Consider the following 19,406-nt stretch of genomic DNA (forward strand, 5'->3'; position numbering starts at 1 on the left):
CTCTACAAAATAGAGAGAGGGAGTTGACTTATTTTTTTTGAGGCAATCAGGGTCAAGGGACTTGCCCAGGGTCACACAGCTAGTAAATGTCTGAGGTCACATTTGAACTCAGGTCCTCTTGACTCCATGCGCCACTGCTCTATCCACTGCACCATCTAGCTGTGGCCTAGCTGCCTTCTCTGTTTTTAATGATATAAGGAGTTCCTGGTGATGAACTCCCTCTACTAGTACAGGTTATCACCTCTGCAAGCTTAAAGACTTGCCCAGACCATTGAAAGGTGATATGATTTGCTTAATTAGATCTAACACATCTAGTATGTGTTAAAAGGACCACCTGAACCCAGCTCCTTCTCACTTTATCCTCTATACCTTGCAAACTCTATAGAATATGGATAACACTATTTCTACTATCTACTTCACAGGGTCATTGTGACAACAGGTCCCCAAACACTATATAAAGGTAAACAATTACTGTTATTATTTATTTCCTGACACACCTCTTGCTTGAGGTCCTATGTGGCAATGGAAGAAAGAGGGAAACCTAAAGACCTGCAAAGTTTGCCTGAGGTCCTTTTCAGCAATTGGGGAATAGAGCTTTGCACAGTTAGTCCCCCGAAGTGGGGGGGGGGTCCCCTGGAGAGTGGGATGGCGTTCTTGATGTTCCCCCACCTGCCTGGTGGTTCTCTGCCAACCCTGACTCTCTCCCTCTTTGCTGTTGGGCAGGTGGACTGGTGACTGAGTCATCCTGGAATTGCTCACAGGCTTCAATACTGCAAATAAGCTGCAATCAGCCCCTGCCGGCTGCTGGTTGCTGTAGTCACACAGCAATGCAGTGTTCTTCAGAGAACTCTGCCCAGCTCCCTGGATCAGCCCTTCAGGCTTCGGTCCCAAATCAGTGGATTTCAGAAGAATGTGTCCTGGAGATCTGGCCCCAAGTGGCTCCTTGTTTCTCACCTTTGAAATTCTACAGGCTTTCCAAAGACATTCAAGGCTTGATTTTAGGTAGCAGCCGCCATCTCAAAAGAACAGGGAGGTCTCTCTGCCACACAATATACTCTCCAAAAAATACTTGATCATCTGAACATACTCAATGCCTTTTGACATCCGTGCTTTTGCTCACACAGTACACTCTCTTCTCAGGCATTGGCTGAATTCTTAACCATCCTTTAAAACCCACCTTAAATGCCACAGCCTTTATAAAGTCTTTCTTTATTGTCCTTCTTCCCCTGATCTCATCCTGTACTGTTTGGATAATATGAATATCATGTTATATTATGACTCATAGTTATTTTTAAGTGTTTTATCCCATTACTAGATAGAGTTTCATGAAGGAAAGAACTAGTGGTCTGCTGGCAAATATTTAACAACTGGCTCTCTGAAAAAACAAAATGTATGAATGACATGCTTTTATGTTTAATCTACATTTTTAATGTTTTCTCTATAACTTTAATAAGTCTAGACAATCAGCAAAACAATAAATCAAATCCTGATATGTAGCATTTTCTGATGTCTGAGGTATAAATGCTCACACTGAAAATTTAACAATAGGCTTTTGCTGGTATGAGCCAGCTCCAGCCCACCCCTGGCAAGAGCCATATCTTACCTAAAATTGACACTTCTCCCCTCCAGAGTGTAACATGGGCTGTACAGATATTCTCTGCTCACTTTCCAGGCAACCACATGTGTGCCCATGCATTTTAGTGACTCAAGGAGCGCTCCCTCTTCTTCATCTCACATCACCCAGATGCCTTCTGTCACTATCTCCTCCTTTACTCTTGTCTCACACAATAAGTGAGACAGCCTTTTTCTTTGCCACAGTAACCCCTTGACCTGCACAAGTGATCCCTTTCCATTCCATCTTCTCCAGTAGATTAGCTCCTTTATCACCCCAAACACTCTCACTTGTCTTCAATCTCTCTTCATCTACTGGCTGCTCCCTTCTGTGTACAAACATACACATGTTTCTCTCATCCTCAAAAAAACCCTTCCTTCTGTATATTAATTCCTATTTATGTATCACCTAGCTTGTTTGTACATTTTGTTTGTTGTCTTTCCCCTTAGATTGAGATTAGATAGCAGAGACTGTCTTTTAGCAGTCTTTGTAATCTCAGTACTTAGAACAGTGCCTGGTACATAGTAGGTGCTTAACAAATATTTATTGACTGACTGCTTCCAACCATGTGGCAAGCGGGCACTGAAAGGAGGTATTTTGGTGTGAATTAGCAAACACTGAGCAGTTTGTTAGTCATAGAATCACAGAATTGGAGACCTAGAAAGCAGCTCAGTACCCATGTAGTCCAGACTCCATACCAAAGGAATCCCCACTATCACATACCCAACCAGTGGTCATCTGCCTCTGACTGAAGACCTTCAGGGAGGGGTAACCACTCGCTTCTCATGGCAGCCCAGACCGCTTTTGGACAGCTCTGTTTGTTACGAAGTCTTCTCCATGTGAAGCCCAAATCTGCCTCTTTCCTACTTCCCATCATTTTTCCAGGTTTTGCCCTTTTGGGTCAAAAAGGACAAATTTAATCCCCCCTTTACAGTTTTTTCCCCGCTCTGGGCTAAATTCCTTTAACTGATCCTTATGTCATTGATTCAAGGTCCTTCACCATTCTGTTAACCTCCTTTGGACACTCTATCTTATCAATGTCCTTCTCAAACCATGGTGCCCAGAACTGAACAGAAGAGTCCAGATAAGGTCTGACATTGAGATGACTTCCCTATTCCAGGAAGTTCTGTCTCTCTTAATGAAGCCTGAGGGTACACCATGGGATTGTCCTCCCTCCACCCTGTGAACATAGCAGGGGGTCAGTTAAAAGATTCCTTCTGGATCACTCTCTTGCTTCAACTTTCCCATGTGGCAAGCAGCATGCCCTGTCTCTGAACCCTCCACAACAGCATGCAGAGATGGACTGTGCTTTTTCCTCCTATCCTCCCATTGCTTCTAGGTGGAACACAGGCTCAACCAACTGAATTTGTACCTGGACCTCAGGCTTCCTTTTATTATTTTGAATTTCCCTTTTTTGAATATCAGTCTAAAGATGCATATGTCCAGGCATGGGTTTGAGAGGTCCTAGTCCAATGAATGAAGCTGGCTAGTAGCAGAGGAAGTTTCTGAATCAGAGAGCACAGACACTCACAAGAGGACTGACTGACCCAACCTTGGCTATTTTAACAGTGGGCATGTAATGAGTTTGTTGGACAGTACAGAGCCAAGGTGAAATGTAAAATGCTTAATCAACAATCCCATGAACTGCTTCATGTTCTAGTGAGGCTTGAGGATCAGTTTCCCAAGAGAATACAACTGTAGTTATAAGTTCTTGAATCCTATTTTGTCTTATGTGTGAGGTTTTTTGGTGTGTTTTAGCATTTCTTTCATGCACAGGAAAGGAATACCTATCCTTTACCTGATCCATACTGCATAATAAGTATTTTTCTACTTTTTTTTTTTTGGGGGGGGGACTCTAAATGTGAGCTAAACTTAAGCTATAAATAAATAGATCCTGAGATACTACAATGAGGTAGTAAGCATTCCCCTGCTTCCCCATCAGCGGCCAGGCTGTACTAGTCAGACCATATGCCTGAGTCCACAGTTGAAGGGCCCCTTCATGGAGATCGTAGTGCTTTACCCCAATCCTCTAGGCCCAACAGTGGGTCATCAAGGCTAGAAGAGCATAGCACAATACTTGGTACACAGTAGGTGCTTAATAAATGTTTCATGAATTGAATTGAAACTGAAGAAAAAAAACAAGATGTGCAAGGACTGTTTCTTTTTCTCCCAAAGTTCCTAGTGCAAGGCTGAACACACATTAGCTGCTTTATTCATCAAACGTCTCTTTCCTGAATTCATGTAAGGTGGAGGCAGAGAGGTAAATTGAAAACGTCACTGGTCTTGGAGTGAGAAGTCCTGGGTTCAAGTGCTAGCTCTGACATTACTTAGTTGTGTGAATCTGGGCAAGTTCACTTAACCCCTCTCCATTTCCTACTCTGTAAAATGAGGGCATTAGACCAGATGATCTCTCAGGGCCTCTCCAGCCCTGAGTCTGGGCTCTCATGAACCACCTGGCCTAACCCAGCTTGTGGGTTTGCTTTGAATATTTAACGAGATAATGTATTAAATGGACAGGATTTGAACCAGGTAAACTCCGGCGATGGATGTGAGACAGTATGTGAAGAAGAGAGGATTTTGGTTGGGAAGATAAGGCATACAGACTAAAAAGTTCGATAAAAATCCAGTTGTTATTATATAACAACACCAGACAGAAACACAAGGTGCGTCACAAGAATTGGCGTTTGATTGATTGACCAGAGAAGTGAAGATGATGTCCCTGCAGGAAATCACCGAGGCCTCAGGAGGCTGAAGAAAAGGAACATGATGTTGACAAATATGGTCAGCACTATAAGAAAATCAGGGGAAGATTCTTGGGCACCTAGGCTACCCTGAAGGGGGACAAAGAGCTCCCCGCGTCGGGGTTTAAACTTGGGCCTGATCAGTGTTTGACTAGTTTTAATCAAATTTAGCTAAGGTCAATTATGGCTTCACTAGCAGTAAAGCTGTCTTTAAACCTGGCCTCAGACATTTACAAGTTGCATCACCCTGGGCAAGTCATTTTGCTGCTGTCTGCCTCAGTTTCATCAACTATAAAATGGGGCAAACAATAGCACCTACTTCAAATGGCTGTTGTGTGGTTCAAATGAGATAATATTTACAGAGGGTTTAGCACAGTGCCTGGCACATTGTAGGTGTTTAAAAAATCCTTATTCCTATTTTTCCTTCCCTCAGTGCCTTCAAGAGAATGACTTTCCTTGTACTGGTAGAAACTGTTCATTATTATTACTTCTGTGTAGATAAGAATTGAACACCTTTAACGACAGGATTTTTCAAAGATCACATACTGGGGCGGGGGAGAGAAGAGGAAGGGAGACAGTGGGGATCTTCAGGGAAAATCATTAAAGAGAACCTATAATAAAAATATCTATCATTAATATTGTACCTACTGTGTGCCAGGCACTGTGCTAAACACTTTACAAATATTACCTCATTTGATCCTCACAACAACCCTTCAAAGTAGGTGCCATTATGATCCCCGGTTTACAACTGAAGAAACAGGTCAAATGACTTGCCTAAGGTCACATAGCTGGCAAGTTTCTGAGGCTGGATTTGAACTCCGGTCTTCCTGACTCCAGGCCTACAGGCTCACTTGCAACCTGAGGACATAGTGTAAAGAATGCTGACTTAAACAAATTGCTGTGTGACCTTGAACAATTCTCTAGCCCTCTGTTTCTTCTTCTGTAAATGAGAAGCTTGAACTTGGTGATCTCTAAGGCAGGGTTTCCCAATCCATATTCTACTATGGACTGAGAAAACATCTAAATGTTCTATCTCAGACCACTCTGTCCTCTGACACATTAGTATGTTGGTTTTTAGAAGTTCAGGGGAAGGAATGGGGATGGGGATGGGAGAAGCAGGATCAAGGAGGAGGAAGGAGAGGGGAAAAGGGATGGTCAATTTCTTACAATCATAGGTTTTAAGAAGTAAGGATCTTCGGCTACAAATGTAGAAATTGTTATGTATCAGTGGTTGAGCAATGCAATGTTGCTCCCTTTTAGTATTAGCATCTTAAGCAAGTAAAACTGGTTACCTGAGCTTCATTGACCACATCCCATCCAACAATCCACCTAGGCCATCTTAATCTGCCCAACCACGGCTGCCATCTTGTTTCTTCTCACCTGGAGAACACTTGTCACTCTGGACTTCTAGAATCTATGGCCCCAATCTCTGGGAAAGTTAGCCTACTTACTCAGCTTTGGAATTAGCATCCTGGGGAATTGTCTTGAGGAGTTGGAAACTTGACCAGCCCACTGTACTATCTAGCCTGTTCCAGACCAGATAAGGTGATGCTTCACATCTCATCCAGTCAACATTTTGCCATCTGCTGGGTGCGTTTCAGTCTTGAGACCAATCCTCCCTCTTCCCATACCTCCTTTTCACCTCTTTCTCTTAGTAAAGTAATCAAATAAACAGTACTATGGCTTTTGGAAGGGCATGTCAATTGACTTCTCTATGGATCAACTCACTGTCCCAGGAATTCCCCAAACCAAAACTCTCTTCCCTGGCTACACTCTCCCTATTAGAATGTAAGTTCCTTGAGGTCAGGACCTGTGTCACCATTCTTTGTCTTCCCAATGCTTAGCATGGTGCCTGGCACATGGTAGGCACTTAATCAATGCTAACTGAATGACTGGAAGACTGACTTGTTTTTCACTCCCATTGCTTGTCATAGTGCCTGTCCCAGAGTAAAGGCCTAACAAATGCTTTCTCATCTGTTGGGCTCAGCACCTGTTAAATATTCGCTCTGTAAATAAACTGAGAACTGGTTATCTCCCCAACTCCAACAAGAAATTTAATGAGCAGTCCAACAGGGAATCTGGAATCTGACATGTGAAAGAGCCAGGTCAGTCTGTTTCTGGTATTTGGAAGGAGCTGATATGAAGCTGACTGGCTGCAAAAGGAGGATAGTAAAGTCATTTTGTGAATAGACAGTCATTTGTGAAAACTAAGCCTGGATTCCAGTTTAGACCCTTTCTGAGCCCAAGGTTTCTTATCTGTAAATGGGTATGATTAAGATTTTTGCTATCTACATTACAGGGCTGTTTTCTGGAAAGTACTTTGTGAACTTTGAAGGATTATATAAATGTTAGCTATTAGTATTATTTCTAAGATTCTTTCCAACTCTAAATTTTATAATCCTAAAGTATGTTTCCTGAGGAGTATAACAAGATATTAATAAGAGTATAAGGCTTAACCACTCTTTAGTTAACATGCTTCAGACAAATTGAATGGGACAGAGAAAAAGAGAGGGCAGGTAAGGGTAGGATTTCTAAGTACTAGAGCCTGAAGACACTTCCTTGAAAGAGCTGAAATAAGCAAATTGGATACGGATTGTGTGTGCTGGAGGAACTATGTGTTAGCCAAGGCAAGCTGTGTCTAGATGCAGAAAAAATCTGTAATCTTAATTGTTCTTATGCTTTTATATTTTATTTTTTATTGCTTTGTTTTTTCCCCTTCATTTGCTAGTAAATGTTCCTTTTAAGAACTTCAACCTCATTCGTTATCTAAAAGGAAAAGAAGATTTTTTTTTGCATACTTTGATAAGATAGTATCTTGTTTTTGTTTATAGATCCTGGGAGGAGCTGATAAGAGTTGAGACTGACAAAGCAGAGAAGTCAAGGGCCAGATGGGAGAGAGCTTTGGGCAAGTGTGGTTGCTGCCAACATCTTTCCACATGGGGTTTTCCTTCACGGTTTGGATTATATCTCTGTTGAACTTCTTGGGGGAAAGCCACAATATACTGATGACTGAGTCCATTAAGAGTTTATAGAAAGCCCTTTGTTTCTGTCCCCAGTGCTATAAAATGGGTCAGGTATCAGCCTGGAAAATAGTAAAGGAAGTAGTCACAGAATTGTAGTATCAAGGGCCCTTAGGGGCCATATAGTCCAACAGTTCCATTTTACAGATGAGAAAACTGAGGCCCAGAAAAGTTAAATAATGTACCCAAGGACACACAGATAATAACATAGTAAGGTAGTAAAATGGTAGAATTAGAATTCAAATGCAGGTCTGGTGCTAAACTGTAGATCTGGTACTATTTCTACTGTGCCCTGTTGCTTTAAACTTCCTCATTTTTTTCATTTTAGGCAGTTGGGGCTAAGTGACTTGCCCAGGGTCACACAGCTTGCCCTGTTGTCTTAAAGATGAGCCAAGATCCTAAGGCTGAGTTTGCATGTTTGTGTCTCCTGAATGTGAGAGCCAAACATCCCGTGGAAATGATGTCATTTACAGTCAGTCAATCAAGAAACATTTATTGTTCACCTACTATGTGCTAAGCACTGTGCTAAGCCTTGCAGATACAAAGAAAGACAAAAGGACTCTTTAGGGATGGATGAATCTCCTATCCTATTGCCTGACCCAGCTTCACAAAGGAGCAGCTGCCTTCCCGGGAGGGGTTCTCGCTTTCATTCACACAGATGCCTCCTGTACATTCTCCAGGGCCCCAGGATTTTTTCCACCCTTACACCAAGTGACCAAACTCACCAATCAGCATCAAGGTCAAGCAGATTTTACCTTAGTAAAGCAGAGGAAGCTAGGAGTACAGTGAATAGAGGACTGAGCTTCTGGTCTGGAAGATCTGAGTTCAGTTCTAACCTTAGATACTTACTAGCTGAGTGACCCTACGCACATCACTTAAACTCCGTTTGCCTGAGTTTTCTGAGCTGTAAAATGGGGATAATAACAGCATATACCTTGCAGGGTTATTGTGAGGATCAAATGGGAAAATATTTGTAAAAAGTGCTTAGCACATAGTAGGCACTACAAAAATGCTTGTCCATTCCTTTAGTAATTTTCATGAATTTGACCCCATGTTTGCCTGGGAGACTGGGCTTGTCATTTAGAAATTTCTAATACAAAAAAAAAATCTCCAATACCTTTTCCTTCTCTAATAAGTCACATCCTTCCAATCTCTAAAATTCTGCTCAAACTTATCTCCTCCAGGAAACCATTCTTAGTTGATCTCACTGGGCCCAAATTGTTCCATTCATCCCTGAATTCCTGTCACCACTGAATATCCCATGCAGGACAGCTATAATTAATTAGTAGCACACTTGTTTACCTATTTTATTTGCATCTATGTCCTCAGCTTGTTTCAATGTGCTTGTGTCCTGTACCCTCCTATAAAATTATCACCTTGAAGGGAGAAGACCATAGCTCTTTTCAGTCTGGGCACAATCCTTGGGTTCTGTTTGGTTGAAGGGTCCTTCAACAAAAAGAGGGATTAAGGGAGACCTGTATTCTAGTCCCAGCTTTTCTACTAACTATTTGGGAATTTAGTTACTGTCTCTAAGTCTCAGTTTTCTTACCTGAAAAAGCTTCCTTTAAGTCCCAACTAAAGTCTTTTCTTTTACTGGAAGTCTTCCCCAATCCCTCTTAATTCTAGTACCTTCCCTCTGTTAATTACTTCCTATTTATCCCACACAAAGCTTGTTTTGTATATATTTGCTTGCATGTTGCCTCCAACATTAGATTGTAAGCTTCTTGAGGGCAGGCACTGTCTTTTGTACCACCAGCACTTAGTATAGTGCCTGGCACATAGTAGGTGCTTTATAAGTGTTTACCGATTGATTGACTATAACATGAGGAAGTTAGATTGGATGATTTTTCTAAGGTCTCTTTTAAGAAAGCATCTTTATCTCTGGAATTTTCTCTCCATTTAGGAAGATGGGTTATCAATTGCTGGGATCTTTTTGCACTCTACCATTTACCATTCTATTATTCTAGAGGTTCTAAGGCCAGGCTGATCTCCAGTAAACCAGTAGAGTCCAAGCCCCAGGCATTCTCTCCTTAAGGCCCGGTCATCCCCAGGTATGTATGGGTGGTGTGAGAAGTCACAGTACCTATCATGTAGTAGATGCTTAATGAATGCTTCCTAGTTGATTGAGGAGAGAAAATTCTCTCTTTGTACCTCATCCCATAATTCTAAAGTAGTTGTTCCATTTCTTAAACACTTCACAACAATGCTCTTCTTTATGCCCAGTACTTCTCTGAGGGGATAGCTATCATTAAGGAGAGGGAACTAATATATATTCACCAGGGCCTGGACAGGTACTAATAGACCTATCTAGACCCCTTGCTAGCAGGAATTTCTGCCCCTGGCAAAGAGCTTAACATAGGTCATAGCCAATCTACCACAACAGACTTTGTAGCTCAGCTGCAGGGACCTAATTCACTGCATTTACCAAATCTTGCTTGAGTGTGTGTGTGTGTGTGTGTGTGTGTGTGTGTGTGTGTGTGTGTGTGTGTGTGTATTGTACAGACAGAATATACTGCAGGGATTCTTAACATTTTCACATGTCGTAGATCCTTTTGGCAGTCTGGTAAAGCCTAAGGACCCCTTCTTAAATGCATACAACAAAATATGTAGATTTATAGAGGAAACTAATTATGCTGAAATATGAGTATCAATTTAAAAACATGTTCATGGGTGCCAAGTTAAGAACTCCTAACCTAAAACAATAAGTCCCCTCTTCAACACTGGAAAATAGAGAGATTTCCCCTCTATTAAAAAAATATTCCATTACAAGTTAGAACCATCTTTCTTAAAGGGCTCCAATGTGCCTAAACAAGGGCTTCCCAGTTGGAGAGCATATGTGTCAGAGGAGAACTAATGTTTTAATACTGCCTTGACATTTAGGTCTTTTAACATCTCAGTTTCCTTTGTGGCAGAAACATTTATTTTTAAAAATCCACATTTATAAGATGGGAGGGAAAAGTTAGTCCTTGTTATGAATCTGATGGTTGGATAATTAAGCATCCCTAATTCTGAAAGTAGCAAACTCAATTATTCCGTGCCAAGCGTGACACCTCTCACACCTTCTTCTCCGAGTCTAGGATAGCGGCATGATTAGAAGTTCTGCAGTTAAAATACACTTCCCGAGAACTGAATAACAGGAGGCAAAAATATTTCTGTTTATAACAAGCTGCCATTTGAAGAAGATTTTTAAATATGTTCCTCTTCCACACACACAAATCTGACAGCAGTTGCATAATTAAAGCCCCAACAGGCAGTTTCTTTTAATCCATTCAAGTAAATCAGTGAAAAATCCTTTAGGAAGTAAAATGATGAATTGTTTAAGTCATGCTAGATTATTTCAAACATATGTAAGCGAAGAAAATGCACAGGATTCCTCCTCTACAAGATGTTGAGCACAAACCCTTATCAGGCTCCTTGAAACAGCTCTCAACAACGTGGCTGGGGCTACATCCTTCATAGGATCATAGATTTAGACCTCAAGGAAATTGAAACTCAGAGAGGTTTAACTCATTTGCCTACAGTCACACAGGGGGTATGTAGCAGAGCTGGGATTTGAACCGAGGTTTCCATGTTCATCCGTTTGTTTCAGATTCACATTAAAAAAAAGTTCAGTGTACATGATGCTCTCTCTGTATCTCTGTTCACTCAATGCAAAAGGAAACAGACAACTGACAATTACATAGCTTTCTGAACCAGTGTGGCCTTATTAAGTGTATAAGTCAGACTCCAAAGTAAAATTCCCCTTTTTTGCATGCATTATACATTTTGACTATTTACACAGCATAAGTCAAATCAGCAATTTGCCAAGTCTTTTTTTATGCCATGTTAGAGATGAACTATGTCTGCAAAAATGGTCAATTGCCAAATATTTCCAAATGCCCAGATACTAGACACTTTATAGAGCAAATTGTGAGGCGATTGACCATTTACATTCTTATCTAGAATTGAGTCCACACAGTCTTCCTGAAAGGGCACCTCAGTGCTTCCTGAAATTGATCTCTGTGTCCCTTCTTGTCTGTCAAGAGTCTGAGTACCTCATTTTATGCCTTACTCCCATTAGAACCTCCCCTGATAGATCTAACACCTGTCCTCTTCACTTTATCAGGAGGAAGTGATATCTTTAGGACTGTTTCTTCATCAGGGCTTCAAGCACAAATCTGTAAATCTCTGTCTACCCACAATGAGCAAGAAGCACATAGCTGCTTGCTCTGTCCTAGGACCACAGCTCACTATGGTTTCCCATACTCATTGGTCCCTATCTCTGAGTCTTTGACTATCTAGACCGTTTTAATTGATTGCCCAGTTGGCCTGTGATGGCTTCCTGATCCCTCCAAACTAGACCATAGGGACCTTAGATGCCATCAAGAGCAATTCCCTCTTTTTACGGATGAGGAAAATGAGGCTAAAAAGGTTAAGTGACCTGCATAGGGTTAAAGAGCTAGTAAGTGCCCCAGGTAAGACTTGAAACAAGACTTACTTCAAATACAACACCCTATCCATTATACCATATCACCTCCTCTTACTGCTCGGCTTTTTGCAGCCAAAAGTGGTGGTAGTGAGTGCCTGCTAAAACTTCTGTTGCTTGGTGGGACTCTAGATTCTCACCCCCTTTGCTATACCTATCTTGTTGCTGTGCATTGTTCTGCCTCTTTATTTTCATCTTTATTTTCATCTGGGTATTCTGGTACGTGGAGACAAAATCTTTTAAACAAGACACAGTAAAATCTGTTCTAAAGATGTGCCTATTTATATACCTAAAATGGACTGATCAGGTCATTTGAGCTATCTTAACAAATGACCATGTAATTGACTGACAGGTAATAATCAGTACTGATTACATATCAGGATGAAAAAAAATTACTTAACACATACAGTGCTTTAAGGTGTACAAAGTGTATTACATATATGATTTTGTTTGATCCTCACAAAGACTCCATGAGGTAGGAACTATTGTTATCACCATTTTGCAGATAAGGAAATTGAAGCTGATAGGGGTTTGGTGACTTGTTGAGAGTCATATAGCTAGTAATAAAAGGCTGAGATCCAGAACATCTACACAGAGCCCAAGCCTTGCCATGTGGAAAATATGGTTTGACCTCTTGATCAAGAAAACCATATTCTAGAGACTCAAGGGAATCATTCAATGGAGTCAATATAATACAAAGAGGGGAAAAAAACCATTTAATTAGTCCATGTAGACAACCAAACCAGATCATTTAGGCCTAAAAAATTCCATATTTGTGAATGAATTATGTAAGCTGCCTGGGTGAGTCCATCAAAGAAAGTAGATATTTGTTCATTTTCTACTCCACTTAGTGCTGAGAAGACAAAGCCCTGATCGCTGATTTGGGACATCCCCCTGGGCCCTCTGAACTATTGGGCAGACAAAAGCAGCAGTGATGATAATAATGACTCTCAATATGAAGGGGATTTCAGGGCAAGGAGCTATGTGAGCCGATGAGATTAGTATCATATATTCAGAATACTGACATATTTGGGTTCCTGCTTTAACACAAGTCCATTCTCACAAAGAGAAAGTCTGTTTGGGTACTCAGACTGGACCTTTATGCAGGGAGGAAGGGTCTCACTAAAAGAGTGGATCATTTTCAATTGTGGCCTCAAACCAACATTGGCAGGGACCCTGGAAGACTATTCCCTGCTGTTCATATGGTCGTTTGAACAAACCGTAAGAAATCATTCCACCCAGTTTCCTGTGGGTTGGTTCTGTGGCCATGAATATAGATTCATTCTAAAACTAAAATTTTCCTGTAGCACATTTTAGAGGTGATGTGTGGGAGGAAGTAGAAAGTGTACGGATTTGGAGTCACAGAATCTGGGTTTGAATCCCAGTTCTAATGTTTACTACTTGTGTGACCTTAGGTAAGTAATCAGTCTCTCTGGGCTGCAATTTCCTTTCTGGAAAATGAAAGGGGGGGGGAAGAGGGAATAAGCATTTATTAAGTGCCTACTATGTGCTAGGAACTATGCTAAACACTTTACAAATATGATCTCATTTGACCCTCACAACAACCCTGTGAGGTAAGTAAAATGATCCCCATTTTATAGCTCAGGAAACTGAGGCAGATAAAGGTAAAGTGTGACTTGCTCAAGGTCACAGACTTAAGTGTCTGAGGTTGGATTTTAACTCAAGCCTTCCTGTCATTAGGCCCAGCAGTTTATCTACTGTAGCACCTATTTGCTGGTTTATTTCTGAGGTCCCTTCCAGTTCTAAATCCCATAATACTCATCTGGGTAACATGAAAGTACAGCCTTACCTTTCAATGCATTGCTTGTGCAAATGTATCACTTTTCCTTAAAAACCAGAACACTGCCAACCCCCAGAAAGGTAACATTGTCCCTCTTGCCTTGACTATGGAGCAACCCCAAACTGGAGAAGGTGGAAAGACAAAGTACAGAACGATTTTCAAACATGAGATCTTGATTCCCTCTATATAGCTGAGGCTCACTTTGGAAGTCCTGTTCGTGATACATCCTATGCCACCTCTGAGGGGGCAATAGAAGGAGGGCTGACTAGGGTCTGCAGGACAACCACAGAGCACAAACACAATTACCCTCTCATTGGAACACATGGCCAGAAGAAAAAAGGTGACTGCCAACAACCTCGTCTTCAGACAAGAGGATTCATCAGGGAGCTGAAGTATGTCATTAGGCGCAGAATGACATGTCTATTGCTTGTGTGCACAGGTGTTCCTTTGAATGGAATAATGAGGATATAGAGGATAACAGTGCATTTAGAACGTTAAGGGCAGAGTCAATGTGAGTGTGCACATGATGTCATTTTTCAGCTGGCACTGCCAGCGCTTTCAAAGCACTTTAAAACTCTAGTTACTATGGCAACTTGATGAAGCTCTTAAAAGGAACTTTTTTTTGGTTATTTTGTATCTTTAATCACCATAACAACATAATATAGCTTTTAAAGTGTATTTTTATCCAATTTGTGTTTGTCTTAGACATTCTGCATTTGCCTCTTCCCTTTATGAAAAACACATATAAAGCATGACACATGAAAAATTATCGCAGGGAAAGGAGCCATTACAGCCTGTGTAGATCTATATATCTATACCTATACATGTATAAAAATACATACATATAGACACAACCCAGATCCATCCATCTCTTTAGCCCCCAAAACAAACTTTTTGGTTTGTTTATATCCTGCATAGAGAATCTTACAAAATTAGTCACCAGTCCATTCCCCTGCCTCCCAGCAGGCCGCCACTGGCCCATCCCCAATCTTCCCCAAAGACAGAGATGCTACAAGTTCCTTTGCCTACACATGCCAGTGTATCCCACCCTTCAGAAACAGCAAAAGGCAGCAAATGAGCAACTCGTGATGGTTGGTCACATTTTTTTTTAACTGCAGTGAGGATCCTTCCCATTGGTCACTATGCAACATCAAGGAACCACCCCTCTCCAGAACTTATGGGACAGAGGTGAAGTTCCACTGAATTGAAATAGAGCTGTTTCTGCAAAACTCTTTGAAGAGGTGAGTGATGAACACAGCAGCTGCCAACTACACTTCCATGTAACAATTGAACATAGGGTATATGGGAAAGCACTGGGAAAGTTATGGGGGAAGAATAGAAGAGGGGTGAGTGATATGAGCTGAAGGAGTTTGGGTAAAAAATAGAAGGCAAGCAAAAAGAAGGAAAGAGTATCAAGAAAGTTAGAGAAGAAAAGGCTAAGAGAATGGACAAAGGTACAGAAAAGAGAAAGAAGGCGATGGACAAAATGAAGGAACTTGAAACAGAAGCAGAGTATAAAAATGTTTGCTGATCAACATTTGTGATCTTACAAAGTTGAAACTTTCATATTTAATAAATGGAAAGAAGGAAAAATCAGTCTATTAGAAAGACAGGGCTGAGATAAAGGATTATAAAGGGAAGAGAAGTGAGAAAGGAGAAGAGGAAGGCAATAGAAGAGGGATAATAAGAGGAGGAGAAGGAGGGATCAAGGAATTCTCAAGCTGAAAGGAACTTTAACTCCATTTGCTTAAAAAAAATTCATTTTACGAATGCGGAAACTGAGGCCCAGACAGACAAACTAACTTGTTTCCAGGCCCTGACTCCTGACTTCCATGTCAATGCTCTGCACCATGCAGGAAGAGGGGAAAGGATTAGAAAAGGAAAGAAGGGAAAGGAAGGGTCGGGGAAGGAGTAGAAAGGGGCTAGAAGAAAAAAGGGAAAGGGAAAGGAAGAGGAAACAACAAGGCGGAGAAAGGGGGCAAATGAGAGGGGAAAGAAAAAGAAGACAGGAAGAAAGAGGAAAGAAGAGAAGAAATGATGTGGTGAAAAGGAAAAGAGGGAAGGGATTACCGCGTGTGTTCCTTACCTATAGTTGACACCACGGTGCCCACGAAGTAGAAAGCTCCGGTGAAGTCCCAGCGCGGACGGAGAGCGTCAGCTCGGATACCTGCAGCCAAAGCAGCTTCATAGTCTCGAAGGAAAGCGAGCAGCTCCTCCTCGCCCACGCCGTGCGCCGCGCTGAAGTTGCGCAGCGTCGCGCCCCAGCGCTCCCGCGCCGCCGCCTCAGAGGGACTCTCCAGCGCAGAGAAGACAGTGGCACCAGCCACCAGGTAGAGGCCGATGAGCGCGGCCAGCAGAACGAAGCGGCCAGTGTCCTCGTTGAGGTGAGAGCGGCGGCCGCAGCAGCAGCAGCAGAGCAGGAGGCGGCGGCAGCGGCGGGACTGGGGCCGGGGACTCCGGGCTGACATGGTCCGGACCTCAGCCCCTCGGGGGTAGCATGCTCGGCTGGAGGCGATGCATCCCCCCAGCGGGTCGCACGGAAAGGATCCCGCCCGAGGAAGAAGGAGAGCAAGGATGGTGACAATAGGGCTGGGGAGAGCCGAGCCTCACCCCGTCTTTCCAGCCTTCCGCAGAGCCCCTAAACACCACCCCGAAGGGCCAGTCGGCTGCTGCCGGAAGGGCGGCTCCCGCCGTCTCCCCTGAGCCTCTAGGCACACAGCGGAGTTGACTGCCCCTTCTGCTCTGGCACAGGGGCTGTGATTTGCTTTGAGCGCTGCGGGGCCAGGATACCCGTCTCAGACCCCCGACGCCTGATCAACTCACCACTCTCCTCTTCCTCCTCCCTTCGGCTCAGGACTATCCAGCTAGCTCCCTGCCGCCCCGTGGCCGGGACCCGCTGATCTCCGTCCCTCATACTCCTCTCTGGGGAAGCCACAGAGCTGGGGGCAGGGAGGAGCTCCTTACTCCGGGACCCGACTCCAGGCGCCTAGGATTGTGAGGCGGCAGGTGTAGGAGAGAACCCCCAGTCACGTCCCATGAAAGCAACCCAGCAAGCCAGATGCAGCCTTCGGAGGTTCCTTGGCTCTGGCCCTTTCTCTCCCTTGCTCGGCAGCGGGTTTAGAGCCGGCAGCCAAGCAAGGTCCAGGGAAAAGCGTCCTCTACCTTAGCTCCTGGCTGGGAACTGCTTGGTGTAGAGAGGCGGAGTCACCCGCGCCTGGGGCGGGGTGTGTGTGGGAAGAAGGGGTGGGGGGAGGAGGCAGAGAACTAAGCTGCAGTGAAGCCTCCCTGTCCTCGTGCCCGCTCCACACTGAGTACCTGAGTATTAGAACAGGTGTCTGGCACCTCTGGCCGTCCAGCCCTCTCGGGAGCTACTCTCTCCACTTCCTTTTTGGTCTCTCCACTGACCTCCACTGGTGGTCTCAGAGCCAGCCTTGGGGGCCCCTTGCGGACTTTGGAGGTGGGACTGGGCGGATGGGTGTGGGAGCTGTTATCCTGCAGACTTCTTGCATTCAGAGACAAGGTCCAAAGTTCAATTTATCTTCTCCCTCCCTTCTTCCAATTTTCTAACCCGAGTGACGGTGCAGAGAGACTGCCAAGCCAAAATTTTTTGGCCCGTAGCCTGGGGTGACCTCTCTCGCGGTTTAGTCCGCTGATGGTGGGCTGCCCTTCCTCTAGAAGCGAACACCCCTCTGAGAGCTCGCGGATACTTGCGGGCTGCGTCTTGCAAAGGCACCCAAGACATGTCAGGTGCTAGGGCTTGTGCCTTCCACCCTTCCTTCCCATTCCTATGCCCCAGACCCAAGCTTTACCAACTCTTTCTTTTCCTGAGTTCCGCCTAGCTTCAGTACCGCGGACAGCGCAGCCGGTGGGGCAACAATCTCCCGCTGAATCTGGACTAGTCCCTCCCCAGACTCCGCCCTTTCTAACTCCACTCCTTCACCTACGTGTCCCTACTGCCCTAGGATCTGAGAGCTGGCTAGAGCAAAGGAAAGGAATAGGAGCTCGGCGGGAGGTGATATGTGTGGCGAAGGCAGGCTAGGATTTAGGGCCTGACTGTGGGGAAAGGAAGGGAAACGGGGTGGTGAGATGGCTACAGAGTAGGGAGTGGGGAGGTAAGGACGGTTGGACACCACCCTGCCCAAACTGCAGACACCCAGGAGGAAGCCCCCTTTCCATTCCCGGTCAGATTGGGAATGGGAGCCTAGAGTCAGCAACGGCGGGAAGAGAAGGAAGTACTGCCCAGGTTCCCAGCCGCAGAGCCGGCACTTGGAGGCGGGGGTTCCGGGGTGTGTGTATGGTGGTGGGGAGGCTGGGAAGCAAAGGAGGAGAAAAAGGCGGGTGCGCTCTAGCGCGGTGTTACGAGAGTTATCGCCCCGCCCTTCCCCTAGGGCTCTCCGCCTTCAGTGTACCCTGAACCTCAGTGTTCAGTGTCTGGAAAGGCAATCTTCTATCTGCTCCCCAGTCCCCCTCACTTTCTTAACCCTGAATCAGCCTGGCCTTCTTCGAGCCGGGGCCAGGGTCAGGAGTAGGCAATATAGAGCAACCTCTGCTAACAAAGTTATATTCTGAATGGATTTAGCCCCTGGGACAGAAGCGAGACGACCTCCTCCCCCCACCCAGAAAATTCCATTCCCTGCTCCTTTTCTCCACCTTTCCCTCCAGCCCTCCAGAAGGATAAAAATACAACAAACAAACAAACAAACAAACAAAACCAGTCTCTGAGACAGCAGCCTTGCCCTAGAATGCGGTCGATTTGCGGGCTAGAGGGAAAGGGCTGCAATCCCAAGGTCAGCTGATGCCCCAGGCAACATCCTCTTTCCCCACTCTCCCCCTCCCCCGTCCCCTTTCCTGCTTCTGTCCTCCAGCCCAAATCTGGCTTTTTCGAGCTGCAGCCAGCATTTCTGGAAAGATCCTGATCCGATACACCCCGATTTAGAGCAAGACTCCTTAGAGCGAAGCTCCTTAATCAAGGTTGGAGAAGATAATTTGCTCTCTACGTGGACTTCCTTTTAGAGGTTCAGTAGTGGTTCGGGTGCAGGTCATTTTTGTACTGCAGGAGGTAATATGTTGGATTAAGAGACACACTCCTTTTAGCTCTTACCTCTTCCCAAGTTCCACTCCAGATGCCACTGCTATGGGCTTTATGTTATTGATTCTCAGGCTGAAAGGAGCAGGACCCATGCCTCATCAAAATTTGAACATTACTGCATTTTCTCCCTCCCCTCATTAACAAAAATAATACCTTTCATTGGTTTAGTGCACCTAACTTTTTCTACGTGCTTGGTAGAACAAGTATCATTATCTCCATTTCATACATGGGTAAACTTGGACTCAGAAAATTTGGGACTTGTCTTAAGATGACAAAGCTGGTTTTAGATCTCTGGTCTTCTGATGATCAGCTCCAGTGTTCCTTCTACCTCTAACCTAGGCTTCTTTGATTTCAAGCCCCTGTGGTGTTGTTTTCTCCCACTGGACCTCACTGCTCTGCCTGGTAGATCATTGGAGGTGTGGGCATGTTCTTTTTTCAGATCATATGCATCCTACATGCCCATAATTCAAATATCCCAGCTATAACTGTCCTAGTCTTGAAAGAAACCAATTCTACTCATTTCCATTTCATAGATGGGAAACTAGGTCAAGGCTCCTTGTTCTCTTGCCCAGGCAAAAATGTTCAAAGGTTCCAGGTATTAAGATCTAGGCTTTTACCAGGGCTTTCAGTAGAAGATATTCTCTTATCCCCTTTTCCCCTCCCTCCCCCCCACCCAAC

The 19,406-nt window shown here is 44.1% G+C and overlaps 1 protein-coding gene across 1 annotated transcript in view; it reads right to left on the reverse strand.

The window, feature by feature from the left end:
• The window catches only part of KCNK12 (potassium two pore domain channel subfamily K member 12), a 61,400-nt gene extending 44,581 nt beyond the window's left edge, over nucleotides 1-16,819 (reverse strand). Inside the window, exon 1 of the mRNA XM_021001321.2 lies at nucleotides 15,726-16,819. Coding sequence (XP_020856980.2) covers nucleotides 15,726-16,107 — 382 coding nt within the window. The 5' untranslated portion in view covers nucleotides 16,108-16,819. The remainder of the gene's footprint in view (nucleotides 1-15,725) is intronic.
• Nucleotides 16,820-19,406: the final 2,587 nt, after the last annotated feature.

The sequence above is a fragment of the Phascolarctos cinereus genome, unplaced genomic scaffold, assembly GCF_003287225.1.
Source record: "Phascolarctos cinereus isolate Bilbo 61053 unplaced genomic scaffold, phaCin_HiC Scaffold_2;HRSCAF=192, whole genome shotgun sequence".
Lineage (NCBI taxonomy): Eukaryota > Metazoa > Chordata > Mammalia > Diprotodontia > Phascolarctidae > Phascolarctos > Phascolarctos cinereus.